General features: G+C 48.2%; 2 protein-coding genes across 3 annotated transcripts in view; one reads left to right on the forward strand and one right to left on the reverse strand.

The window, feature by feature from the left end:
* LOC140417980 (uncharacterized) overlaps positions 1-27,754 on the reverse strand; it is a 71,261-nt gene that overhangs the window by 3,049 nt on the left and 40,458 nt on the right. Inside the window, exons 4-5 of the mRNA XM_072501411.1 lie at positions 13,100-13,993; positions 11,488-11,605 (exon numbers count right to left, since the gene is read on the reverse strand). Coding sequence (XP_072357512.1) covers positions 11,488-11,605; positions 13,100-13,993 — 1,012 coding nt within the window. The remainder of the gene's footprint in view (positions 1-11,487; positions 11,606-13,099; positions 13,994-27,754) is intronic.
* LOC140422128 (uncharacterized) lies at positions 18,562-22,007 on the forward strand. Of its 2 annotated transcripts, none has more exons than XM_072507125.1 (2): positions 18,562-18,868; positions 20,055-22,007. In XM_072507125.1, exon 2 carries the CDS (start codon positions 20,405-20,407, stop codon positions 21,455-21,457), a length of 1,053 nt encoding a protein of 350 aa, XP_072363226.1. In that variant the 5' UTR covers positions 18,562-18,868; positions 20,055-20,404; the 3' UTR covers positions 21,458-22,007. The 2 variants fall into 2 exon arrangements, with proteins under 2 accessions (XP_072363226.1, XP_072363227.1); XM_072507126.1 differs by having other exon boundaries at positions 18,562-18,786.

Consider the following 27,754-nt stretch of genomic DNA (forward strand, 5'->3'; position numbering starts at 1 on the left):
CACACTATCCCCCATATCCCTTGATATCTTCAATATCGAGAAACCTATCACTCTCGGTCTAAAAATACTTGATGACTGAGGCTCCACAGTCCGCTGGGGTAGAGAATCCCAAAGCTTCACCACATTGTCTTTGAATTTATTGCCTGGGGCAGCACGGTGGCGGTGATTAGCACTGCTGCCCCTCAGTGACGAGGACCTGGGTTCGATCCTGGCCCCGGGTCACTGTCCATGTGGAGTCTGCACATTCTCCCTGGGCCAGCGTGGGCCTCACCCCCACAATGTAAAACAATGTGCCGGGTCGGTGGATTGGCCACGCTAAATTGCCCCTTAATTGGAAAAAAAAGAATTGGGTACTCAAAATTTATTTTTTTTGAAGGACAGCTAAGTTTTGGAGCCAGAGGTGTAATGAAAGCATCGTAAAAAGCGTGGGCTAATGGAATGTTGTTTGGATGAAGGGGATTCCCTGTGGAGTTAATTAGATTTCAGCTTGTTAAGATGATGTCAGTACTGGGAGGAGCCACGGTTTCAGGCTTTTTGCAGCAAAGCAGTGTTTTAGTTGAGAATTGGTTCAAGATGTGAGCAGAGGTCAAGCATCTCAGTTCAGTTGAAAATATATGTCTGGAGCTAGATTAGCAGTTTCTTTCCAAGCAGTTCAGAAGAGTGTCGTTAGAAGGCGAGCTGAAACAAGCTGAAACAGCTTCTCAAGTTTCTTCATGGTTCTGACAGGATTGAGATCTTGTCTTTAAAGCGGTGACACAAGATCTCTCTTTCTCAAAGAACATCTGTATAAAGCAGGTATTGCTGAGGGCTAACTGTGTTTAACGGTGGATTGAGAGCTGAGATGTGTTTTTGTTGTTTGAGTGGGAATAAAGGTAGCAGTTAAGGGTTACTGTATTCACTGTATTGATTAGCATTGTTTAAGGGCTAATTGTCAGCTGTTTTCTGGTGTGATGTTACATTTATTTTAATATTGTGTCAGTAATAAAGTTTGTTTTCATATAGCATGGCCCTATTTTGTGTGAAATCGCTCCTGGAGTGAGGTGTCCTTTCCTCACAGTCTGACAAAACACAAATAAAATATTGGGGTTTGTGTCCAGTATCCGAGCCACTGTTGGGGTCTGGTCCGGGATCATAACAGTGAGGAGGTGGGTTATGTGGATGTTTAGAGAACTTTGTACCCGAGGAGCAGAGATTTTACCTTCTTTCCAGCCCCACAGCAATGTCAGACTAGCATCACCGACTTCTTTATGCCGAGGACGATCCTACACCTGGTGTCCTCTTGCACCACAGGGAGCATCGTAATCGCAGACCTTCGACCGTTTGTCTGGAGTTTCTGCTCAAGGGCTCACCCCCAGGTCGAGAATGTGGAGGTTTGGAGCCTCCCCGAGTTCATTCATTATGCACTTTCGGGAAGAGTTTGAGTTCCTCCTTTTGGTTAACTCGACTCCTGGGATTTCCCCCTCCATTTTGTGGGAGACGTGTGAAGTTTATACTCGGGGCTGATCATTTCTCACACTGCTAATAAAAGGTGCAGGATGCTGGAGAACCAGCGGCGTCTGGAGGTTTGTTTGGCGAAGATGAGGAGAATTATAAGAAGCTTCCTAGTAAACTATTGCTGAAGGAGGTTAACGCAGCAAGAGTGGCTTTGGACTCCCTGTTTACTCAGCAGGCAGGGAAAAGTTGGAAATTTGTGAGGTCGAAGTTGTATGAGTTTGGGAATAAGAAGAGCAAATACATGGCCTGTTTGACAAAGAAAAAGGCCGACTTTAGAGCGAATCCCTCTGTGCAGCTTGGGGGATGGAAAAGGGTCATGAAGACGGAGGAGATAAATCGGGATTTGGGGAATTCTATGCAGGATTATACAAGTCTGAGCAGTCTGGTGATGTGTTGATGGGTGTGGAACATTCTTTCTCTTCCCTGAAGCTTCTGGAGGCCTCAGAAAATCTTCATGAGACAGCTGGTTTGTAATGCAGAACAAGGCCAGCAGCGCGGGTTCAATTCCTGTACCGGCTGAGAATTCTGAATTCTCCCTCTGTGACCCAAACAGGTGCCTGAATGTGGCGACTTGGGGCTTTTCACAGTAAAGTCATTGCAGTGTTAATGTAAGCCTACTTGTGACAATAAAAGATTATTATATTATTTCTAGGGAACAGGTATCAAAGGCCAAGAAGGAGATGCAGCCGGGTAAAGCCGGATGGCTGTGGGTGTGACTTTTATCAGGGGTCTGAGGATTTGTTGTTGGACCCATTGGTAGATAAGTGTTGTCACTCTTTGACTCTGGGATGCTGCCACCGACTCTTCATGAGGCGAATATCTCTTTGATTCTGAAGGTGGGCAAGGACTCAGAGGAGAGGGACTCTTATCACCCAATCTCTCTTTTGAATGTTGACTTGAAACTGCAATCTGAAGTTTTGGCGAAAATGCTGGAGGACATCCTTCCGACAATCGTGCGGGAGGACCAGACTGGGTTTATACGGGGAAGAGTTTCCAGTAACAATGTTGGAAGGTTGCTGAATGTGATTCAGGCTTTGCAGAAATATGCATTGGATGGGCTGGTGATCTCCTTCGATGCAGAGAAAGATTTTGCTCGAGTTGAGTGGAATTATCTGGTGTATCCGCTATGAGGCTTCGGGTTGGGTGAGGTTTATATTGAGTGGATTCAATTGTTACATCACAGACCGGCAGCGGCGGTGCTTGCCAATGGTATAAGGATGTCAAATTTTGAGCTGCAGAGAGGGACAAGACAGGGCTGCCCTCTGTCTCCCTTGCTGTTTGCGTTAGCCATTGAGCCCTTGCCAGAGGATATTAGATCGGATCCTCTGATATCGGGCCTGGAGGGTGGGGTGAGGAAGCACAAGATCACTCTGCAGATGACAGGCTGCTGTTTGTATCGAACCCCAGTGTTTCTGTCCCGACCATTATTGGAGCAGTGGATAGGTTTAGTGGCTTCTCTCGTATCAAGATCAATTTTACTGAGTCCAAGGCCATGCCGGTGTGGAGGGGTTGCAGGGTAAGCCCCCTCCTCGTGCTAACTTCCCCTTCAGATGTCCCCCCTCCCACACACCATGCCATTTAAAAACCTGGGAATGTCAATGGCCCCTCTTTCAGACAGCGATATGGGGCCAACTTTCCACAGCTGATGGTGACTATTAGGTGGGACCTTGCCCGGTGATCGGCTCTTCCGAATTCAAGGCGAGGGAGGATCGCCTTCATTAAAATGAATGTATTGCCCAGACTGTTGTAACCTCTGCAGATGCTGCCTATACTGCTGTCAACCAGAGTCGTCAGGAAAATTAATCAAATCAGCGCAGGACCTATTCAGTTAATGGTAGGGAGTTGGGGAGACTTACAGAACAAAGAGATCTAGGAGTCCAGGTTCATAGCTCCTTATAGGTGGAGTCGCAGGTGGACAGAGTGGTGAAGAAGGCATTCAGTACGCTAGGTTTTATTGGTTAGAATATTGAATACAGTAGTTGGGATGTCTTATTGAAGTTGGACAAGACATTGGTAAGACCGCACATGGAATACTGTGTTCAGTTCTGGTCACCCTATAAGAGAAAGAATATTGTTAAACGAGAAAGAGTGCAGAAGAGATTTACCAGGATGCTGCCAGGACTTGATGGTCTGAGTTACAAGGAGAGGCTGGATAGGCTGGGACTTTTTTCCCTGAAGCATAGGAGGCTTAGCGGCGATCTTATAGAAGTCTATAAAATAATGAGGAGCATAGATAAGGTATATAGTCAACATCTTTCCCCTAAGGTAGAGGAGTCTAGAACTAGAGGGCATAGGTTTAAGGAGAGAGATACAAAAGAGACCAGAAGAGAAGTTTCTTCACACAGAGGATGGTGAGCATCTGGAATGGGCTGCCAGAGGCAGTGTAGAGGCAGGTACAATTTTGTCCTTTAAAAAGCATTAGACAGTTACAAGGGCAGGGTAGGCACAGAGGGATATGGGCCAATGCTGGCAAGTGGGCGGCATGGACAAGCTGGGCCGAAGGGCCTGTTTCCAAGCTATAAACATCTATGACTCTATCTGGAACAAAAAGAAACCTCGCCTCAAGTTTGTTAAGCTCCAATCACCAGGAGCTAAGAAAGGGTATGGTCTCCCGAAAATCAGGCTTCATCAATTGGCCTCTCGTCTTAGGTTCATAAGGGATTGTGGTAGAATGGACCCAACATTCATCAGGCTCAATACAGAAGCAGACCAGTCAGTTCTCCCTCTATCCAAAACTGGCATAGGCTGATTATGGAATACATCTCCATGCAACTTTTAATGTCTGTAATTCATTCTTAGTCTGATGCATTGGGTAAAGTATGTGACTCCTATCTCAAATTCATAGGTTCCAATTTGACTGACTTGCTCCTCTGTGCTGTACTGTTCCTGGGCTTTCCATGAGTGAATTCAATTTAACTTAGGCCGGATGTAGGGCACAGTGGTTAGTACTGCTACCTCAGCGCCAGGGACCCAGGTTCAATCCCAGCCTTGGGTGGCTGTCTGTGTGGAGTTTGCACATTCTCCTCGTGTCCTCGTGTTTCCTCTGGGTGCTCCAGTTTCCTCCCACTGTCCAAAGATGTGCAGATAAAGTGGATTGGTCACGCTAAATTTCCCGAGTGACCAAGATGTGTCGGTTAGGTGGGTTGACCATGATCAATGCAACGGGTTACAAGGATAGGATGGGGAGTGGGCGTCAGTGAAATGCTCTTTCTGAGGCTCATTGCAGAATTGTAGGGCCAAATGGCCTTCTGCACTATAGGAGTTCTATGTTGTGTTATTCATTATAATTTGATTATGCTGTTAGTCTGTTTGTAATATTTTTGGGTTTAGAAACTGAATTGTTATCCTCCGTTTTTACATAATCTTGTCCTCTTTCCCCACTCATTATTTTAACCTCTTAACTGGTTGTTCAATTAAACTGGCATTTCATCTCGAGGCACTAGTCCCTCATATATCCTGCAATGTTTTGCTTGTATTTATGTTGGCAATATCTCTTGTTCCGCTCTGTGCCCATTTGCCACAATTTTTTCTGTTACTCTGTTGCACTCATTGTTTAAAAAATGATTTAAAAATAACAAATTATTAATATTCTGTCCACCTCATCTGTGAATATATTCAATGACCCCCACACCCCACTGGTCCCTGTGGAAGAGAAATCCAGAGACTAATAACCGTCTGGGGGAAGAGATGACTGGTAATATATAACATAGCTACAGTACAATATTACAAGGCTAGAAATAATAATAAATGTACTCTAATGTACTACAGAACCAAAAATACTATATCTAATCTGTACCATATAACAACACGAGCCATGTGTTTGTCCGACATTAATTTACTGTCTTCTTAAATGTCAGCCATCTCCTGGAAAAACCAGCCCTTTAATTGTGAACAAATAAATGTGTCAAGCTGAGGGAGCAAAGGATGTCAGTGTCTTTAAGAGAGAGGCCTGGGCCTTTGCAGAGTCTGCACCCGTCCTGGATTCACTTCCTTTCCCTTCATTTGCTGCAAGTGACCAATTGAAGGTGAGAATGAGAAAAGAAATGGAAAGGGGGAGAAAAGAAAGTGTTTTACTCACAGATGTTAGAGACAGGAGGAAGTCTTTCAGTCTGTGTGAGGTCCCAGTTTTGCTTAGTCAGCTTCCACATTCAGACAACGGGGGAGCTGATTGGATGGTGGCAGAGAGTCCTTCCGGTTTACTAACTCTTCCCATTGGTCAACAACCTTCCTGAGCACGCACAGGAATCCGCGGTGATGTCCCAGTGTTCCAGTGCGCAGGTCAGGCGCGCGGATACAGCAGCCCCGCCCCACTCATTGTTCCCCCTCCTCGAGAAAAAGTTTCCAGGCAACCGACCATCAACTCCGGCCAGAGCGAGAAGCCTCGGTGATTTCCCCTCCCCTCGGCAGGGAGAGAGGAGCGGCTGCGTACGTGCGGGAAAGCCCACCCCCTGACCTTCCTGCTGAGGTGTTCACCAATGGGAAGAGCTCAGACCGGAAGGATGAAGATTGAGCTTCACATAGACTGAAAACTTCCTCCTGTCTCCAACATCTGTGAGTAAAACACTTTCTTCTCTCCTCCTTTCCATTTCTTTTCTCATTCTCACCTTCAATTGGTCACTTGCAGCAACTGAAGGGAAAGGAAATGAATCCAGGGAGGGTGCAGACTCTGGAAAGCTTGGCCCAGGTCTCTCTCTCTCTCTTAAAGACAGTGACATCCTTTGCTCCCTCAGCTTGACACATTTATTTGTCTGGCTAAAAGGATGGTCTCTTTCATAATATCCACAATCCCACTATCCCCTGACGCTCTCAGTCCATCGCCAACGGTTCTTTTGCCAGGGCAAACAGCAGTGGGGAGAATGGCATCCCTGCCTCGTCCCCCAGTGCAGCCTGAAATAATCTGAAATCACCCGGTTTGTCCGTATAAATGCCAACGGTCCCTGGTATAACAACCAGACCCAGTCCACAAAACCTGCCCAAATCCAAACTGCCCCAGGACCTCCCACAAATAGTCCCACTCCACTCGATCAAAGCATACTCTGCATCCATGGTGACCACCACCTCGACCTCTTGTCCCTCTGGAGGTATCATGGTCACATTGAGTAGCCTCCTGATGTTGGCCGCCAAATGCCTCCCCTTCACAAACCCCGCCTTATCCTCCCCTATCACCCCTGGGACACAATCCTCTATTCTCGAGGTCAAGATCTTAGCCAACACGTAGCACAGAGATCGGTCTCTATGACCCACATTGTTCCGGGTCCTTTTCCCACTTCACAATGAGGGAGAACGAAGCCTGCGACAATGTCGGGGGTGCACTCCCAGCTCCCTTGCCTCGTTAAAATCCCTTACCAGCTGCGGCCCCAATACCCCCCCGAGAATTTCTTATAAAATTCCACCGGGAACCCGTCCGGACCCGGGGCCTTGCCCAGTTGCATCACCTCCAGCCCCTTCACCGCTTCTACCAGCCCAATTGGGGCCCCACCAGCTCATCCACCTTTGGGAACTCCAGCCCCTCTATAAACCGCCTCATCGCCTCCGTCCCGGCTGGGGGTTCCGACTCGTACAGCTTGCTATAAAAGCCCCTAAACACCCCATTCACCCCCGCCAGGTCCAAGACCATATCCCCTCCCGCGTCCTTCATTTTCCCGATCTCCCGCGCAGCCTCCTGTTTCCTCAACTGGTGCAGTAGCATCCTGCTTGCCTTCTCCCCATACTCATACACCGCCCCTCTCACCCTTATCGACTGTCCCACCGCCGCTGTTCTGTTCCAAGGACAGGGTCTCTCTGATTAAAGGGACAGGATCTCTGTTCTGTTCCAGGGACAGGGTCACTCTCTAATTAAAGCGACAGGATCTCTGTTCTGTTCCAGGGACAGGGTCTCTCTCTGATTAAAGGGACAGGATCTCTGTTCTGTTGCAGGGACAGGGTCACTCTGATTAAAGGGACAGGATCTCTGTTCTGTTCCAGGGACAGGGTCTCTCTCTGATTAAAAGGACAGGATCTCTGTTCTGGCGAGGGTGTGGCCAGGGGGGCCACAGACCCAGCTATTTATTTCATGGAGGCCGAGAGCTTTTTGTGGCGTGGCTGCCAACCCCTCACCGGTCGCAGCATGGGGGAGGGGGCTGCGCAGATTTATTTCCATGTAAAACGCCACAGATACTCCGCACTTAGCCTCGGAATTGGAGAATTTGGCCCAGGATCTCTCACTGATTAAAGGGACAGGGGGCGGGATTCTCCGCTTGCCGACGGTGATTTTGTAATCAGCGATCAGGCAGAGAATTCCTTTTTCCGACTGAATCGGGGGTGGCGCCGGTTTTTGGAGACTCCGTACCCTCCAAAACGGCGTCATCGAGGAGTACGCCGCATGCCATTGGGACAGCCTCAGGATGTTAGCTGAAGGCCCTCCCCTGATGCTTCGCCCCTGATGGGCCGAGCGCCCAACTATGCAGTTGACGTGTGGTCCCAGCCGTGCGGGAACCTGCGTGGCAGTTGCGGACTGTTCCAATGGCTCCACAGTTGGCGAAGTGTGGGGGGGGGGGCCTTCCTGCTGGCCGGTGGAGAGGGGGGGGGGGTCTTCGGCGAGGGGAGGTCCAGTGGGGGGGGGCACTATCTGGCAGGTCAGGTCCGCGCGCAGCCGACATGTTGTACAGCGCGACTGCTGCAGCTCATCGCCATGCCCATGTGCGGTCACGGACATGGCCATTCTCTGGCTGTTTATTTTGTGGAGGCCGTGCGTTTTACGTCCGTGGCTGCTAGCCCCTCACCAGTCAGAGGATCGGTGCTGGGACCTCGCCCATTTTTCCCACGTAAAATGCCACGGATTCTCCAGACAGGCCCAAAATCGGAGAATGTTCCAATTCTCTGTGAATAACTTGCACAGCAAACTCAAGGTAAGATGAAATAAAGAGGTTGGTTTCGGGGGATAAGGAAAAAGGAAGAGGGTTCCGGGGATGACCACAATAAAATACAAGTTATGGTTTTCCATGTGTCCAGAATCCAAAGTCGAATGGAATGTTCCTTCAGAGGGAGGTTTCTGTTACGGGAGATCGGTCTTTCCAGCAGTGAGACTTCCACGATGGGGGAAGATATGGAGAGTGAGTGAGTCTGGGAGGAACAAGTTCCAATGTTTCAGATATTTGTAGGTTTTTTTAATTTATATTTTTATTGATGTTTTTCCATTTTAACAAATATCCAACAAAAGCTCAGGATTGGTGCAGCACAGCAGAAATGTCTCAGCAATACAGAAATACAGGAGAGGACAGAAGGACGACAATACAGATGGGTCAGTATAATCATTAAATTTGGTGCATCCATATGTCCAATGGATAAAAGGGAGAGGAGGAAAAGGCCATGAAAACATGGTGAAACGGTGCACACCCTCCCACGTATCGAGTGTTCCCACCGCCCACCACAGTCCAGGATAAGATCACGGCGCCAGGTTAGGGCGGGCGTCAGAATAAATCTCCCCCAGCTCCAGTCACACCAGAGGCATCAATAACACATCCTTATGTCCCCTTCTCGGGTACAAGACCTGTCTGTACTGTTGCAGGAACCAGTCAACGATTCTTTAACCCCAAAATAACAGACATAAATTTCAGAAAAAAATCAACAAGGACACTCGTCCTAAAAGGTCGCAATAAAACCCCAACTCCAGCACAGCACAGAACAATCACTCAACACAATTACGCAGAGAAGACCAGCAAATATTCACACAATTGGTTCAAATTCTAATCGATGCAGCTTCCAAGAGACTAACAATGACAGGATTTTTAAAAGTACTACCAAAAGCAGAGGATCTCAGGATAACAGGGACCAAGATACAGCCCTGAGCACACGGTCCCCTGACGTACACCCCTCACCACAAGACAAAAAGGGAAAAAGCTGCTCATTCGAAACCTCACTCAGCCTCTCAGGACACCCGGCCAAGAAGGAACCTCCCAAGCAAAAGGGGACAACAGGAAAGTGACCACAGTACAAGACCTGGCCCGGCCCTGTACACCCTCGTACACAGGAGTCAGGAAAGCAAGGATAGTCACACTGTGCAGGACTCACCCAACCTCACTCCTCTCTCACCACATCCGAGGGCAGTGCACACAAGACGATTCATACCGTCCTCCACCAAGGAGATTCCACCCACAAGGAGAGGAAAATTTGTGAAGGCACCCAACAACTCAGCATCTCAGGAGGGGTGCGATCCTCAATCCCCGCTCACGGCAAAGGAAACCCCCGAGATACAATATACCAAATCGGGGCCTACATCAGTACGCTACCGCCTCAAGGAAAAGTAACTCCAAAAGAGAGGAACAGCAGGATTGGCCAAAGGATGCCAGGCAAGAACCAGCACCATATGTGATAAGTAGATTGTCATCTATATTATCATCTGTACGTAAATAATAATATATGTATAACTGTTGTAGTTCCAGCATCCGACCACCAGGTGGTGTGAGTATGCAGACATGACCCTGACAAACCATGTGTTCCAGGAGAAGGTGTTGGTTAGGAGTTTGCAGCAGTCGCATATTCAAGTAGCTCTGTAGTATCTTAGTGTAAGTTAGTGTTAGACCATTATTTCCAACTGTATTAATCTTAGACATTTTAGTAATTCGTTAGTGTAGTGTTAGTAATAAATAACTGTTTATGAAACAACGTCTGATGTTCTTTATTCACACTACAATAAAGATTCAACATCTGCCCAATCAAAGAACCGTCACAAAAAGGATACTCGGGGCAAAGCTGCGTAGCTTCATTGGCAACAAAACACTGCCTCCCCACGGGAGACCCTGCTTCAACAAGGAGGGCATTCAGGAAGTCACTATATAATCCCACTTGGAGCAGGGTGCCTATCTCCCCCCTCAGCCTCACCCTCAGACCCAATGAGGGCTCAAACATCATTGATCCACAACACTCAAACTCTCACTCAAACCCTCCAACCCACAGGTTACTACCTCCCCAGTGGAACCTATCCCGAGAGGATTGATTGACGATTTGATTGATTGGTTTTATTGTTACGTGCACCGAGGTACAGTGAAAAGTATTGTTCTGCGTACAGTCCATACAAATCGTTCCATACATGAAAAACAAAACATAGGACATAGATAAATACACAATGTAAATACATAGACACAGGCATCGGGTGAAGCATACGGAGCGCAGTACTACTCAGTGGAGAAGGTGTGTGAAGAGGTCAGTTCAGTCCATAAGAGAGTTATTCAGGAGTCTGGTGACAGCAGGGAAGAAGCTGTTTTTTATCTGTTGGTGCGTGTTCTCAGACGTTTGTATCTCACTGCCTGATAGAAGAGGTTGGAAGAGAGAATAACCCGGGTGGGAGAGGTCTTTGATTATGCTGCCTGCTTTCCGAAGGCAGCGGGAGGTGTAGACAGAGTCAATGGATGGGAGGCGGGTTCACGTGATGGACTGGGCTGTGTTCACGACTCTCTCTAGTTTCTAATGGTCTTGCCCCGAGCAGTTGCCATACCAGGCTGTGGAGGAGGATCAGAGGAGGAGCAGACCAGGGCCTCCAAAGGGGACAACTCAGGGAGGGAAACTCACTCCACCACCCAACAAACCCTCCGCCCGACCCAATAAACACAGTTACTCCTGCCCTGCTCTAGCCGATCAAGTGACCACTGCCACTCCCAGGCAGCCAAGAGAATATTGAAGAAGACAAGTGCAACAAGGATTAACTGACCCCACCCCGTTCCTCGTGCTCACGAGTCCCCTTGGATCTCTCGTGTTTTTGGGACGATTTCTGTGTCTTCCTCCGTGAAGACAGATACACATTGTTTAGTTTCTCTGACATTTCCTTATTCCCCATTATAAACTCTCCTGTCCAAGCCTGGAATGGACCCACATTGGTCTTTGCTAATCTTTTTCTTTTCACATTCTCATAGGAGCTTTTCCAGTCGTTTTTTTATGTTTCTCGTCAGTTTAATCCCATATTCTATTTTCTCTTTAACAATTTATTAGTCCTCCTTTGCTGAATTCTAAATCAATCACCAATCCACAGGCGTACGGCTATTTTGGCCTCTTTAGGAGCCTTTTCCTTTGATCTAATGGAATCCTTAAATGTTCTCATTAGCCACAGTTGCATCACTTTTCCTGTGGCTGTTTGTTCCTTAAAGGAGTCTACATTTGATGTCAACATGTAATAATACCTTAAAAATTAGTGATTGCCTGTCTATTGTCATATCTATTGTTGTAATGTTCCAATCTACCACAAACAACTTGCCTTTCAAACCTCGACAGTTTTCTTTGTGAAAAACACGTAGATAAATTAAACAAAGGAACCATGTAACCACCATAGCCCATCTTCATGGCAACGTGGCATGCTTTCAGAGGTTTCAAACAGAAATGGGAACTAAATATCTTCCAACCACTGTTGCTATATTTACTTGCTATAAATATGGCAGCTAATAAGGTTGCCCTTCTTAATCTAGATATGAATAGGATATGCTTTCAGAGTCACCAGGTATCAAATGATACCGCCACAAGGTTCAATCGGATATCGATCAAAGACCCAAGCAACCAGTTAGTTAGTTCAAGATCAATAATACTTTATTTACACACAAGATTAACTTACACATGCAACATAAACACTACGAGCTAAATTACACCTATCACTATGACAACCTGTACTTAACTTCTGGCACCCGGCTTAGGTCAGAGGAACAGTGGCCTTTGTTCGAATCTGGATTTGCTGGGTCTGGAGAAGTAACTGTGGTTCAGCTAGGCTCATCCGTTTGGTAGCGAGCGTTGAACTTGAACTTGCTTCTGGTCGAGGTGCTGCAGATGGAGTCAGACGTTGCCGGAGCGCCAGGTCCAAAAGAGACCGAACACATGGCAGTGTCTCTCTTTATCCTGGGGGGGTTTCACGCTCTTTTGGGCGGTCCTCAGATTTGGACCCAATAATTCGTCAGTCCTCGATCACTGCCTTCGAGCCGAGCCAATAAAGGGGAGGGTGCCTTGATGGCTGGGCGGGTCCTGAGCGGTCATTGACCTTGGCTGTTTATGCTTCCTGAGTAAAGGGAGTGGCGCCGATGTGTCTGGAATTGTATTGGATACCTGAGTACCAGTTCCATTGTCTTAAGGAAATGGGTCATTAGCATGCAAATCGGCTGGGGGTTTCGATCCTGTCTGGTTCTGCTTACAAATATACATTTAGGCCTGCCTGAATCTTACATTGGCCATATTTCCCTTGAGGCTTTGCAAATGTCCATGTGTCTTTGTAAGTGGCCATCCCAGATAGCTACACCACCAAACACCCTTTCGCTCTGTGATCCTCGTGAAAGTTGAAGCCAGGAATTCACAACATGGCTCAATGATCATCAGCCCACTGGAGGCAAATTTGTGAGACCAACCAGTCCAGCAGGAAGAAACCCTCCGCCCATCCCTATTGATCAACTGACAGAATTAACAAAATGCAGTCCTGGATGCAATTGAGAGCAGACCAGCGGAATCCAACCCCTGTAATCAATTGTGAACTTGGGGTGTGAGCATATGTGATGAAACACAAAATACCTCCTACGCTGAGGGCAGGTGAACGGCCTCTCCCCAGTGAGAACTCGGCAGTGTCTCCATAGTTGGGATGGATCACTGAATATCTCACCTACTCAGAGCAGGTGAACGGCCTCTCCCCAGTGTGAACTCGCTGGTGTGTCCGCAGGGTGGGTAACCGAGAGAATCCTTTCCCACACTGAGAGCAGGTGAATGGCCTCTCCCCAGTGTGAACTCGCTGGTGGCTCCGCAGGTGGGATAACTGAGCGAATCCCTTCCCACACTGAGAGCAGGTGAACGGCTTCTCCCCAGTGTGAACTCGCTGGTGTGCCTGCAGGTGGGATAACTGAGTGAATCCCTTCCCACACTGAGAGCAGGTGAACGGCCTCTCCCCAGTGTGAACTCGCTGATGTCTCTGCAGGCTGGATAACTCAGTGAATCCCTTCCCACATTGAGAGCAGGTGAACGGCCTCTCCCCAGTGTCAACTTGCAGATGTTTCTGCAGGGCAGATGAACGTTTGAATCTCTTCCCACACTGAGGGCAAGTGAACGGTCTCTCCCCAGTGTGAACTCTCTGGTGTGTCCGCAGTTGGGACAACTGAGTGAATCCCTTCCCACACTGAGAGCAGGTGAATGGCTTCTCCCCAGTGTGAACTCTCTGGTGTGCCTGCAGGGTAGATGAATGACTGAATCCCTTCCCACACTGAGAGCAGTATAATGGCCACTCCCCAGTGTGAACTCTCTGGTGTGACTGCAGGATGGATAACCGAGTGAATCTCTTCCCACACTGAGAGCAGGTGAACGGTCTCTCCCCAGTGTGAACTCGCCGATGTCTCTGCAGGTCAGAGAATTGAGTGAATCCTTTTCCACACTGAGAGCAGGTGAATGGCCTTTCCCCAGTGTGAATGCGCCGATGAATTTCCAGCACAGACGGTGCTGTGAATCCCTTCCCACAGTCCTCACATGTCCATGGTTTCTCCATGTTTTTGGTCTCCTCGTGTCTGTCCAGTTCGGACAATCAGTTGAGGCGTCGTCCACACACAGAACACGTGTAGGGTCTCTTCCCGCTGTGAATGGTGCAATGTTTTTTCAGGCTGTATAACTGGTTAAAGCTCTTTCCACAGTCAGTGCTCTGGAACACTCTCACTCGGGTGTTTTTCCAGTCTCAATGATGTTTAAAATCTTTTGAAGTTGACTGATGAGGCAAACATTTCTCCTTTAGATTCGAAGGCCAATGATATTCAGGTCCCAAGGAATTGAGGGACTGTCAGATCCAGACGACATGTATTAGATTTCTGTCTGTAATTTGTCCTCTTCGAATCTCCTGTTAAAACAATTTACAAAAGACATCACTAAGTACAGGATAGAAATTCAGAACAAACAATTCTAGTTTCTCTGGAACTTTCTTTTCTCTTGCATTCTGCAACATCTGTAAATATCCATCCCACACACTCTCCCTCCATTCACTGTATCTAATATTCACCTTCCCAATTCTCCTGAAGGTGCTGATTCAGGCTGATTGACAGATCCATGCTCATTGCTTCCTGCCCTGGACACAGGGACCATAACACATCGGAGCTGCAGTCGGCCATTCGAACCTGCTCAACCATTCAATGAGAGCATTGGCCGATCTACCTCAGCACCATTTTCCCGCACTGTCCCCCATATCCCTCGATAACTTCACTCCCTTGAAACGTTAGCAACCTCTGTCTTGAAAATACTTGATGACTGAGGTTCCACAGTCCTCTGGGGTGGAGAATTCCAAATGCTGACAGGGGGAGTGAGGGGAAGCTGTGTTTGGTGGTGGAATCTTGCTGGAGTTAGCAGAACTGGCGGAGGATGATTTCTTCAATGCGGAGGCTGGTGGGGTGAAAAGTGAGGACAGTGGGGATTCAGTGGTTCTGGGAGGGAGGAGCGAGGGGGAGGGCAGAGGTGTGGGAGATGGGTCGGACACGGGTGAGAGCCCCGTTGACCACAGTGGGTGGGAAGCCACGGTTAAGGAAGAATGAAGACATGTCAGCAGCACCATTTTGGAAAATGGCATCATCGGAACAGATGTGACGGAGGTGAAGGAACTGAGGGAATGGGATGGAGTCCTTGCAGGATGTGGGACATGAAGTGCTGGAGTCGACGTAGCCGTGGCAGTCGGTAGGTTTGTAATGGATATTAGTGGACTGTCTATCTCAGAAATTGAAATAGAAAGGTCAAGGAAGGAAAGGGAAGTGTTGGAGACAGACCATGTGGAGGTGATAGAGGGGTGCAAACCGAAGCAAAATTAATATATTTTTCCAGGCTTTGCAGAACACCTCCAGTCCATCCGCAAGCAGTTCCCAGACCTTCCTGTCGTTTGCCATTTCAACTCACCGCCCTGCTCTCAGTCCTGATTCACATAAAAGCCAGTGGGGAAATGAGGAAGATGAAACTTGATCCAGAATGCACTGCCTGACAGGCTGGTGGAAGCAGATTCAACACAAGGAGTTGGATAATTAGAAAGGGACTAGTTTTCAGGGTTCATGGGGAAAGGGCATGATAGTGGGACAAAATGATTACTTCTTTCAAAGAGCCAGCACAGGCATGATGGGCCGAATGGCCTGTGTGGTGAGATTCTGTGATCAAAGATAAATAAATGTGTGTCTGCAATATGTACAGTGATGTCAATAATGTCTGGAATTCCCTTTTCCCCGTTTCAGTTGTCTCCCTTTCCTTCCAATTTGATTTTAGACAAGGAGAACAGAAGCAAATGGCTTTCAGTACATTGAGCAGCCCCGATGTCTATTCTCAGCCAGCGTCACACAGAGGGACAAGGGGTGGATTCTCAGACCAGCAAGTCAAGGCAGCCTCTTTAAATGGGCAATTCCCACAATGTATTCAGTGACCACCCTGGGCGCTCCTGCACTCCCCATCAGCTGGCTCGTACCAGGGACCCGGGACCGATTCCCAGCTTGAGTCAGTGTCTGTGCAGAGTCTGCACATTCTCCCAGTGACTGCATGGGTTTCCTCCGGGTGCTCCAGTTTCCTCCCACAAGTCCCGAACGACGTGCTTGTTATGTGAATTCGACATTCTGAATTCTCCCTCACTGTACCTGAACAGGTGCCGTAGTGTGGCGATTACGGTAATTTTATTGCAGTGATAATGGAAGCCTACTTGTGACACTAATAAAGATTTTTATTATTAGGTGGGATGAAGTATTGAATCTCTTCCCACAGTCAGAGCAGGCAAACGGCCTCTCGTCAGTATGAACTCACTGGTGTGGCCACAGGCTGGATGGAACACTGAATCCTTTCCCACACAGAGCAGCAGAATGGTCACACCCTGGTGTGACTGTGTCAATGGGTTTCCACTGTAGATGGACAGCGAAACCTCGCTGGTGTCTCCGCAGTGTGGATGACCTTCTAAACTTCTTTGTGCAGTGAGAACAGCTAAACGGTCTCTCCCCAGTGTGAATGCACTGGTGCATTTCCATCATTTCTCCATGGTGCGGGTGTGTCCTGCTGTCTCTCAAGGTTAGACAATCAGTTGAAGACTCACACAGAGTACCTGTACGGTCTCTGCCCGCTGTGAATGGTGCAATGCTTTTTCAGGTTCTTTCCACAAGTCAGTGAACTGGAACACTCTCACTCGGGTGTGTGTCTCGGTCTCTTCCAGTCACACTGATGTTTTAAACCTTTTGAAGCAGACGGAACAATCAAACATTGATCCTCCTGGATTTAAAAGCCGTTGATATTCAATGAATTGAGTAACGCTGTCAGATTTTGATATGACATTTAAAAAAAAAAAATTTAGAGTACCCACTTCAGGGGGCAGCACGGTAGCATTGTGGATAGCACAATTGCTTCACAGCTCCAGGGTCCCAGGTTCGATTCCGGCTTCGGTCACTGTCTGTGCGGAGTCTGCACATCCTCCCCATGTGTGCGTGGGTTTCCTCCGGGTGCTCCGGTTTCCTCCCACAGTCCAAAGATGTGCAGGTTAGGTCGATTGGCCATAATAAATTGCCCTTAGTGTCCAAAATTGCCCTTGGTGTTGGGTGGTGTTACTGGGTTATGGGGATAGGGTGGAGGTGTTGACCTTGGGTTGGGTGCTCTTTCCAAGAGCCGGTGCAGACTCGATGGGCCGAATGGCCGCCTTCTGAACTGTAAATTCTATGAATTCATTTTTTCCAATTAAGGGGCAATTTAGCATGGTCAATCCACCTACCCTGCACATCTTTGGGTTGTGGGGGCGAAACCCACGCAAATACGGGGAGATTCTGCAAACTCCACACAGACTGTGACCCAGAGCCGGGATCGAACCTGGGACCTCGGCACTGTGAGGCAGCAATGCTAACCATTGTGCCACCGTGCTGCCCCCTGAAGTTTATATTATTTTAAAATATTTTTATTCAAGTTTTCAAAATTTTATCATTTGTACAACAAAAAAACAGACCTAAACCCCAACGCCTTTCACCCAAACCTCCAAACTGCCCTCCTGCTCTTTGACGGTCACCAGATCCCCAAAATATAACACAAACAAAACCCATCTCTGGTGAACCCCTCATCTGCCCCTCAGAGCAAATTTCACCTTCTCTGAATACAAGAACTCCATTAGATCCCCCAGCCATGCCGAGGCCCGATGGTGGTGGTGGTGGGGGGGGGGGGGGGGGGGGGGGGTGAGGAAGCTGCTCTCCACCTCAACAGGTCCCGTCTGCAGGCAATCAACAAGGCGAAGGCTGAAACATCTGCCCACTCACCCTTCTGCAGCTCCAGCAGGTCTGACACCCGAATATGGCCTCCAGGGGACCCGGCTCCAAATCCACGTGCAGACCCTCAGACATGGTGCTGAAAATTGACCCCCAAAATTTCTCCAACTTTGGGCAGTACCAGAACATGTGGACTTGATTGGCTGAACCCCTCCCACACCGCTAACAGCTATCCCCCCACCCCCTTGTACAACCGGCCCATCCTCACCTTCATTACACCCTGTACACAACTTTCAATTGAATCAACCCCAGCCTCACACGCGATGTTGAGGTGTTAACCCTCCGCAGCAACTCACACCATAGTCCTCCCTCCAACACCATCCCAAACTCTTCCTCCCACTTGGCCTTAATCCTTTCCATGGACTCCTTGTCCTCCTCCATAATCCCACCATAGATCGCCAAAACAACCCCCCCCCCCCCCCCGACACCAACGAGGGGTACAGTGCCAAATTCCGCACTTGCACGGGCCTGCCAGCGACAAGGGGGAAAAGAGATGGAAAGGGGGATAAATGAAAGTGTTTTACTCACAGAGATTGGACAGAGGAGGAAGTTTCAGTCTGTGTGAACGTCACTCTGCATTCAGATTCATTCAGAGGCAGAGGAGCAGCAGCTTCCTGGAGAATCTCCCTGCAGCCATCACCACAGAGACAGCACTCTGATTGGCAGGAAGACCCGTGTCCATCCGGTCCTCCTCGGATTCCCATTGGTCTCTGATGGCGCCGGGACCCAAGCCCACATGGCGCAGGAGGGGCTCATCCCTCCGGGGCGCTGAGCTGCTGTCCAATCCGCAGCATCGTGTTTCTGTCACCAGTGATATTGCACCAATAGGAGGCTGAGCTGGGTACGTCCCTCTGAGTCATCCTGACGTCACAATAGAGCTGCCTGAACCAGCCAATAGAAATCATTCTGCTCCACAATGACGTTTCCGGATTCCAGTGCGCAGACCGGCGCGCGGGCGCGGCTGCTCTTGTTCCCCCAACACCTCCTCAGGACAAGGTTTCCAGGCAACCGGCTGCGGCCACAGGGAGAAGCCGCTTGGTGATCTCCGCCACTGCGCATGTTCAAGGTGGAGAAAAAGCTGCGCATGTTCAATGTAGAGGAAAAGCTGCGCATATACGAAAGTGCCCATCCCTGACCTTTCTCCTCAGGTATTGACCAATGGGAGGACCGGAAGGACTCTGGTCCTCCAGTCAATCAGAGCGCGGGCTTTGTGTGAATGAAGATTGAGCTTCACACAGATTGAAACGTCCTCCTGACTCCAACATCTGAAAGTAAAACACTTTCTTTTCTCCCCTTTCCATTTCTTTTCTCATTCTGACTTTCAGTTGGTCACTTGCAGCAACTGAAGGGAAAGGAAGTGAATCCAGGGAGGGTGCAGACTCTGGACAGGTTGGCCCAAGTCTCTCTCTCTCAGAATCACAGACTACAGCACCGATAAGGCCCTTCGGCCAATCAAGTCATCACCGATGCATGAAAAACACCTGACTTGCCTACCAAATGTCATTTGTCAGAGCGTGACTCCAGCTGTGGCCTACCAAAGTTCTACACAATACCAACATGACCTCCCTGCTTTTGAAATCTATATCTCGGGTTGAATGGGCCGGTTAAACGATCGCGTGTTCTTGCGCATCTGATGAATTTGAATGCGGACATTGTGTTCTTGCAGGAGACGCACATAAAGGTGGAAAATCAGACAAGGCTAAGGAAGGGGTGGGTGGGGCAGGGATTCCCGTACCAGCTTAGACATGAAGACAAGGGTGATGGCGGTGTTGGTTAATAAGTGAGTGGCTTTTGAGGTGGGGGAACATTGTGGCCGATCCAGGGGGTGGGTATGTGATGGTTAGTGGGAAGTTGGAGGGGATGCCAATGGTCCTGGTGATCGTTTATGCCTGAATTGTGAATATGTGGACTTTGAGGTGGGTGTTTAGGAACATCCAGGACCTGGACATCCATAGGCTGATTATGGTTTGTGTTGCCGAGGAGGGAGGCGGGCGGGGGGGGGGGGAGGGAGGCGGGCGGGGGGGGGGGGAGGGAGGCGGGCGGGGGGGGGGGGAGGGAGGCGGGCGGGGGGGGGGAGGGAGGCGGGCGGGGGGGGGGAGGGAGGCGGGCGGGGGGGGGAGGGAGGCGGGGGGGGGGCTGAATCAGCACCTTCAGGAAAATTGGAGGGGTGAATATTAGATACAGCAGAGTGAGAATGGAGGGAGAGCGTGTGGGATGGAGATTTACAGCTTTTGGGAATGAGAGAGGAAAGAATGTTCTCTAGGAACTAGAATTGTCTGTTCTGAATTTCTATCCTGTACTGACAGTGATGATTTTTGTAATTTGTTTTTACAGGATATTAGAAAAGGAGGAATTACAGACAGAAATCGCAAAAGTCACATCTTGATCTGACTGAGTCCTTGGGACCTGAATATCATCGGCCTTTGAATCTAGAAGGAGAAATGTTTGACTAATCTGTCTGCTTGAAAAGATTTTAAACATCAATGTGACTGGAAAAGCACCGAGACACACACACCCGAGTGAGAGTGTTCCAGAGCACTGACTGTGGAAAGAGCTTTAACCAGTTACACAGCCTGAAAAAACATCACACCATTCACAGCAGGGAGAGACCGTACACGTGTTCTGTGTGTGGATGAGGTTTCAACTGATTGTCCGACCTGGAGAGACTCAAGGACACCCAAAACATGGAGAAACCGTGGAAATGTGAAGTTTGTGGGAAGAGATTCAGAGTCCGATCGAAGCTGGAGATTCATCAACGCAGTCACACAGGGGAGAGGCCATTTACCTGCTCTGTGTGTGGGAAGGGATTCACTGAATTATCCAGCCTGAAGTCACATGAAAGAGTTCACACTGTGGAGAAGCCGTTTCCCTGCTCTCAGTGTGGGAAGGGATTCAGACATTCATCCACCCTGAAGTCACATCAGCGAATTCATACTGGGGAGAGACCGTTCACCTGCTCTCAGTGTGAGAAGAGATTCACTGCGTTATCTAGCTTGAAGTCACACCAACGGGTTCACACTGGGGAGAAGCCATTCACCTGCTATCAGTGTGGGAAGGGATTCAGTCAGGTATCCAACCTGAAGACACACCAGCGAGTTCACACTGGGGAGAAGCTATTCACCTGCTCTCAGTGTGGGAAGGAATTCACTGCGTTATTCAGCCTGAAGTCACATCAGCGAATTCACACTGGGGAGAAGCCATTCACCTGCTCTCAGTGTGGGAAAGGATTTACTCAGTCACCCCACCTGCAGGCACACCAGCGAGTTCACAGTGGGGAGAGACCGTTCCCCTGCTGTCAGTGTGGGAAGGAATTCAGAGATTTATCCACCCTGCGGACACACCAGCGAATTCACACAGGGGAGAGGCCGTTCACCTGCTCTCAGTGTGGGAAGAGATTCGCTCAGTTATCCAGCCTGACGATACACCAGCGGGTTCACACAGAGGAGAGGCCGTTCATCTGTTCTCAGTGTGGGAAGGGATTCAGACATTCATCCACCCTGTGGAGACATGAGCGATTTCACACTGGGGAGAAGCCGTTCACCTGCTCTCAGTGTGGTAATGGATTCACTCAGTTATCCCACTTGAAGAGTCACCAGCGAATTCACACTGGGCAGAAGCCATTCACCTGCTCTCATTGTGGGAAAGGATTCCGACATTCATCTAACCTGCAGAGACATCAGCGAGTTCACACGGGGAGAGGCCATTCACCTGCTCTGATTAGGGGAGGCATTGAGTGATCTATCTCACCTGCGGAGACACCGGCGAGTTCGCACAGGGGAGAGGCCGTTCATCTGCTCTCAATGTGGGAACACATTTTGTGTTTCATCACAACTACTGAGACACCAACAAGTTCACAATTGATTGCAGGGATTGAATTCTGCTGTTGTTGTTTCTGCTCTCAATTACATTCAGAACTGCAATTTATTCATCCTGTCAATTGGTCAATACGGATAGTCTTTCTACTGGAAAGACTGGTCTTGCAACGTTTCCTCCAGTGGGCTGATGCTCTTTGAGCTTTGTTGCGAATACGTGGTTTCCAATGTCACAAGGGTCAAGAGTGGAAATGTGTTGGAAGTTAGAAGATATTTAGTTCCCATTTCTGTTTGGAACCCCCTAAAGCATGCCACGTTGCCATGAAGATGGGCTACGGTGGTTACATGGTTCTTTGTTTAAATTTTCTGTGTGTTTCTCAAAGAATGAAACTGTTGAGGTAGGAGGGACAGGTTGTCTGTGGTAGGTTGGGAAATTACAATAAAAGGTTAGACAATAAACAGACATTTGCTGGCATTTAAAGATTTATTACATATTTGCAACAAATACACATTCCTTTCAGGAACAAAAATCCACAGGAAAAGTGATGCAGTAATTCTTCCCACCTACTGAGACACCAAAAGGTTCACAATTGATTGCAGGAGTTGGCTTCTGTTATTGTTTCTACTCTCAATTATATTCAGCACTGCCGTTCATTTTCACAGCTGCTCAGATATAGATTCCTTTAAGAAACAAAAATCCAACAGGAATGGTGATGCAACTGTAGCGAACAAGAAAAGTTACAGATTCCATTAGATCCAAGGAAGAGGCTCATAAAGTGGCAAAAATAGTAGTGAGCCTGAGGATTGGGAACTAGTTTTAGAATTTAGCAAAGGAGGATCAAGAAACTGATAAAGAGAAAATAGAATATGAGAGCAAACTGGAGAGAACTGGAAAAGCTCCGATAGAAATGTGAAAAGGAAAAGATTAGCAAAGACCAATGTGGGTCCATTCCAGACAGAGACAGGAGAGTTTATAATGGGGAATAAGGAAATGGCAGAGAAACTAAACACTGTGTCTGGCTTCATGGAGGAAAATACAGAAATTCTCCCCAAAACATGAGAACACCAAGGGGTTCTCACAATTGTGAGCATGAGTGAAAAAGTAGTACTGGAGAATTTAATTGGATTAAAAATTAATAAATCCCCAAAAGCTGATGCAGCATGGGTTCACAAAGGGTAGGTCGTGTCTGACTAATTTGGTAGAATTTTTTGAAGCCGTTACCAGTGCAGTAGATAACGGGGAGCCAATGGATGTGGTATATCTGGATTTCCAGAAAGCTTTTGACAAGGTGCCACACAAAAGGTTGCTGCATAAACTAAAGATGCATGGCATTGAGGTAAAGTGGTAGCATGGGTAGAGGATTGGTTAACTAACAGAAAGCAGAGAGTGGGGATAAATGGGTGTTTCTCTGGTTGGCAACCTGTAACTAGTGGGGTCCCTCAAGGATCAGTGTTGGGCCCGCAGTTGTTCACAATTTACATAGACGATTTGGAGTTGGGGACCAAGTACAATGTGTCAAAGTTTGCAGACGACACTAAGATGAGTGGTAAAGCAAAAGGTGCAGAGGATACCGGAAGTCTGCAGAAGGATTTGGATAAGTTAGGTGAATGGGCTAGGGTCTGGCAGATGGAATTCAATGTTGCCAATTGTGAGGCTATCCATTTTGGGAGGAATAACAGCAGAATGGATTATTATTAAACGGTAAGATGTTAAAACATGCTGCTGTGCAGAGGGACCTGGGTGTGCTGGTGGACGAGTCGCAAAAAGTTGGTGTGCAGGTTCAACAGGTGATTAAGAAGGCTAATCGAGTTTTGTCTTTCATTGCTAGAGGGATGGAGTTCAAGACTAGTGAGGTTATGCTGCAATTGTATAGGGTGTTGGTGAGGCCGCATCTGGAGTATTGTGTTCAGTTTTGGTCTCCTTACCTGAGAAAGGACATATTGGCACTGTAGGGAGTGCAGAGGAGATTCACTAGGTTGATCCCAGAGTTGAGGGGATTAGATTATGACGAGAGGTTGAGTAGACTGGGACTGTACTCATTGGAGTTTGGAAGGATGCGGGGGGATCTTATTGAGACAGAGAAAATTATGAAGGGAATAGGTAGGATAGATGCGGGCAGGTTGTTTCCACTGGTCGGGGAAAGCAGAACTAGGGGGCATAGCCTCAAAATAAGGGGAAGTAGATTTAGGACGGAGTGTAGGAGGAACCTCTTCACCCAAAGGGTTGTGAATCTCTGGAATTCCTTGCCCAGTGAAGCAGCTGAGGCTCCTTCTTTAAACGTTTTTAAGAAAAAGGTGGCTGCCTTTCTAAAGAATAAAGGGATTTGGGGATATGGTGTACGGGCCGGAGAGTGGAGCTGAGTCCACAAAGATCAGCCATGATCTCATTAAATGGCGGAGCAGGCTCGAGGGGCCAGATGGCCTACTCCTGTTCCTAATTCTTATGTTCTTATGAATCTGACCAAGGTTCCCATTTTACGGGACGTGTCATGCAGAACGCCCTCACGATATTTGGCATCACCCAAAAATTCCACATAGCATACCACCCACGTGGTATCGTGGAGGGCATCAATCGGACCCTAAAAACCACCCTCAGAAAAATGGTCCAGCAGAACAACACCACTTGGGACTCAGTCCTCCCTTTTGTGCTGATTTTTTGCGTAACACTATTTCTACCTCCAGAGGTTACACACCACACACCCTCATGACCGGATGCCCCATGCAAGGCACAGAATATTTGTTAGGTTTGGACCTGACCAGCTCCGAAGTGACGGCCCTCCATTAGTTGCAAATGTTAAAACGGCTCAGCTAGCAGCTGCAGTAAAATTGGGCACCAGAAAGAAACAAAGCAAGGCTTGTTTCGACAAGACAGTGCATGTGACTGAGTATAGTATCTGACAGCAAGTGATGCTTTCTGTATATAACCCCAGCACATTCCTGTCACCAAAATACTTGGGTCCGTATTACATTGCGGATAAAGTAAGCCCTTCCGTTTACAAAATAAAGTACCCCAATGGTAAGACTGCGTGGTTTCATATAAACCAGCTGAAAGCTTATGGAACACAGTCGAACCACGCACACCACGTCATGCTTGACACAGCACACCACACCCCGCCCACAGCCAACATAATCCTACCAACCCCCACCACGACCAGCCCAGCCACGGACTCGACCTCGACTCCATCCCCGAAATATACACTCCGCCCCGGAACGCCCACAGACTGCAGCAGCAGAGACAGCGACTGTGACTTGGACGATAGCCACAGCACACCTCCCTACTATCCCCATGCACCAGGACCCACACCTAGCGACTCCGACTTCGATCCAAGTGATCCCTTCCTGATCACTTTCCTGAACAAGCACCACCACCGGACCACACTGACGACCCCGATTTTGTCCCCACACAACTAGACACCAATTACTGGCACCGAGATAACTCATACCGACTCGTCCGCAACGACGAGAGCGACCGCAACTCACACTAGGCAGCCCTTTCAGCCCTAATCCACTCCAGAGTTTGGCACCCGGGAGAAGAGGACGACCTTGGGTCTGACTCCCAAACCGCCAACCCCTTTGCGACCCTGTTCGCAACCGAGAACTGAGGTGTCCAGATGATGTTTTAAAGGAACCGCTTGGGAGAAGTGTTGTCCTTTCTGATGGAACCTGCAGAATGTTTTATGTTGTTTGTAAGTTTGTTCAATGTTGTATGTCCGACAGGAGAATTTTTCTCACTGCCACACGCCTATTCGGCCGAAACCTCTGAGAACTTGCCTTCGGAGACTAACCATTGCCAGATGCCAATTCACCTGAAACCTCTGAGAACTTGCCCACAGAGACCCACCGTTGCCAGACACTTGTTCAGAGGAACTAGCTTGGCTGCAGACACTTGTTGGGGTATCAGACGCCCAATCGTAACTGCCCTTCTGGTTCGAAGGATAGAACCACTACGGCAGCCCCACCACGATGACTACATTTTTGCCCGTTCTTGTCGGTTGCTCAGGCAGTGGAGAAACGGCTTGAGACCCGCCCTGCCTGGAAACCCCCCGCTGGTCAACTACGCACAGGTAGGAGAGATACGGCATTGGTAGCCATCCTACCCGGGGACTCCATCCAAATCGTACCCGTCGCGGCCCATACGCACCTCCTTTTGGCATTTTTCAGTTCAAAAGGTTTTGTTTGTTTCGGTAACCTTTAGGTTGCCAGCCATCTGCTATTTACATCCTGGAACATTTGGATGCTAAATCAGCACTGGTTCATCATTGGGAAGTGTGTCTTCTCCTAAAATTTGTTTTTTTATAAAATGAGGGAGTCACACATAGTGACCAATTATAAAGGGAATAATTGGCACAAAAGGACAGACACACTAGCATACCAGATATTAAACAAAGATAGTTACAGACGCTATGCTTGTTTCTACAGAACTCCAGGACCGGAGAAAAGAAAGAAAAGGAAAGAGACCAGCCATGAGGACTTCCTTCATATGGATCAACATAATGTTATTGGACATTTGGTTGCGCGTGACCGCGAACCCCATGACTTCAAACCCCCCCAGCCGTTAATGTTTCATTGCCCCGCAGTACCCAGAGCCCAGTCACCAGTGACACTACATCTTCTTGGTGTGCCAGGTTCATAACCTGGTACTCCCTGTCCTATGTGATCGAAACACTATTAACGTTGGTGATACTCTGCTGTGTAGTGCAGACTATGCGTCTACGAAAATGGAGAAGGAGAGCCTACCGCGCTCGAACCCTGGTATATAGGATCAGATCCCTTATGTTCAGTTATGACCAGACCCCCGACCCCCGCGATCTATTATAAAATAATAAAGTGCATTCACTTGCGTTTATTGTTGTTGTAAATAAAGAGATGTAAAAAAACTTTTTCATGAGCAAAATTTGTATGATCCTGAGCTTGACTGCCAAGCCAGGAGAGACTGTATGAAATGCTATGATTTTGTTGTATGATTGAGGAAGGTAGGATAATGGAATGTTTAAGCGAGTGTAGTATATTAAGGATAAATTAGAGGTTCCCAGTTTATTGCTTTGTAATGCATGTCCCTGTCTGACATAGCGCCCTTAGAATTGTTCGTTAAAATTTTTTGTGCATAGCTATGGTCAATGCAGAGGCCATGAAGGAAGTGTCCCCCCCGGGTCTGGGAATGGAAAGTAACATAATGATGTGATCCTTCACGCTTCGCGTTAGGATCACAAGGAGGGCTTGTAGCCAGTGAAAATGGCTAACTCCCGATTAGAATGGCCAAACCCCGATTTAAAATGGCAAACGGAAGAGGCTGATGGGAAAATCAGCCAACAGGACTCAAACAGACAGCTGCAGGTAAAACTGTATTCACCTCTGGGGAGGCCGGACAGAATCGATACCTGCAGCCATCAGCAGAACAACACACCGGCCATCTGAATATTAATTAGCAATCCCCGGGAACAATGTGCAACAAATTAGACACAAAGCCAAGCCAGACTTTTCGGTGCCAGCAGAAGCCTACACAAAGAGGTGAACGACTACCCCAAAACCGCCCATTGATCAAGGAATCGCTCCAGCATTGGAGAATATCGAACCAAGTGATTGGGACAAAGTCCACTCACTTGGAACCAGGTACAGGGTCCGCCCCAGAAGGCGGGAAGCCTCTGGGGACTATAAGAATAGAGTCCAAGTTCAAATCGATCTCTCTGCACCCTTCTTCTCCTCTCTCCATCCTTCGAGACCCTTCTGACCTTCTGCAACAGCTGCTAAAATGGTAAGTCTTACTTCAACACTCGCTACGAGATAGGCGCTCCTGGCTATCGACCTGTACCAGCTTTGAATCCCGCAGGCTCAGAACCCATACGAAAGGCCATTCATTTCCCTGACATGGTGGGCCATTCCCAAAGTTAAGTATTGGCCTGTTAGTTGTAGGAAGTAGCTTAGAAGTAGAATTAACGTATAAGTATTTACTGTATATAATAAATGTCCGTTGATTTAACTCTTACTAAGCGGTGTGTTGGATTATTGATCATTACTCGGACTTGAACCATGTGGCGGTATCAGAAAGATACCTGGTGACTCAAGAGCAAAGGTGATAGAACAAGAGCAATTAAACTAAGGCTAAAACGAGCAACATTTGTCCTCTGCTCGCTTTTAAAGGCTTCCCAATCCTCTGGCTTCCCACTAATCCTCGCCACTTCGTAAACTTTTTCTTTAGTTTTTATGCTGTCCTTGACATCCCTC

The sequence above is a fragment of the Scyliorhinus torazame genome, chromosome 5 (assembly GCF_047496885.1).
Source record: "Scyliorhinus torazame isolate Kashiwa2021f chromosome 5, sScyTor2.1, whole genome shotgun sequence".
NCBI classification, from domain to species: Eukaryota; Metazoa; Chordata; class Chondrichthyes; order Carcharhiniformes; family Scyliorhinidae; genus Scyliorhinus; species Scyliorhinus torazame.

Bases quoted from the DNA above. Each gene is read 5' to 3' on its own strand.
- LOC140422128 (XM_072507125.1), top strand. From the start codon at position 20,405: ATGGAGAAACCGTGGAAATGTGAAGTTTGTGGGAAGAGATTCAGAGTC.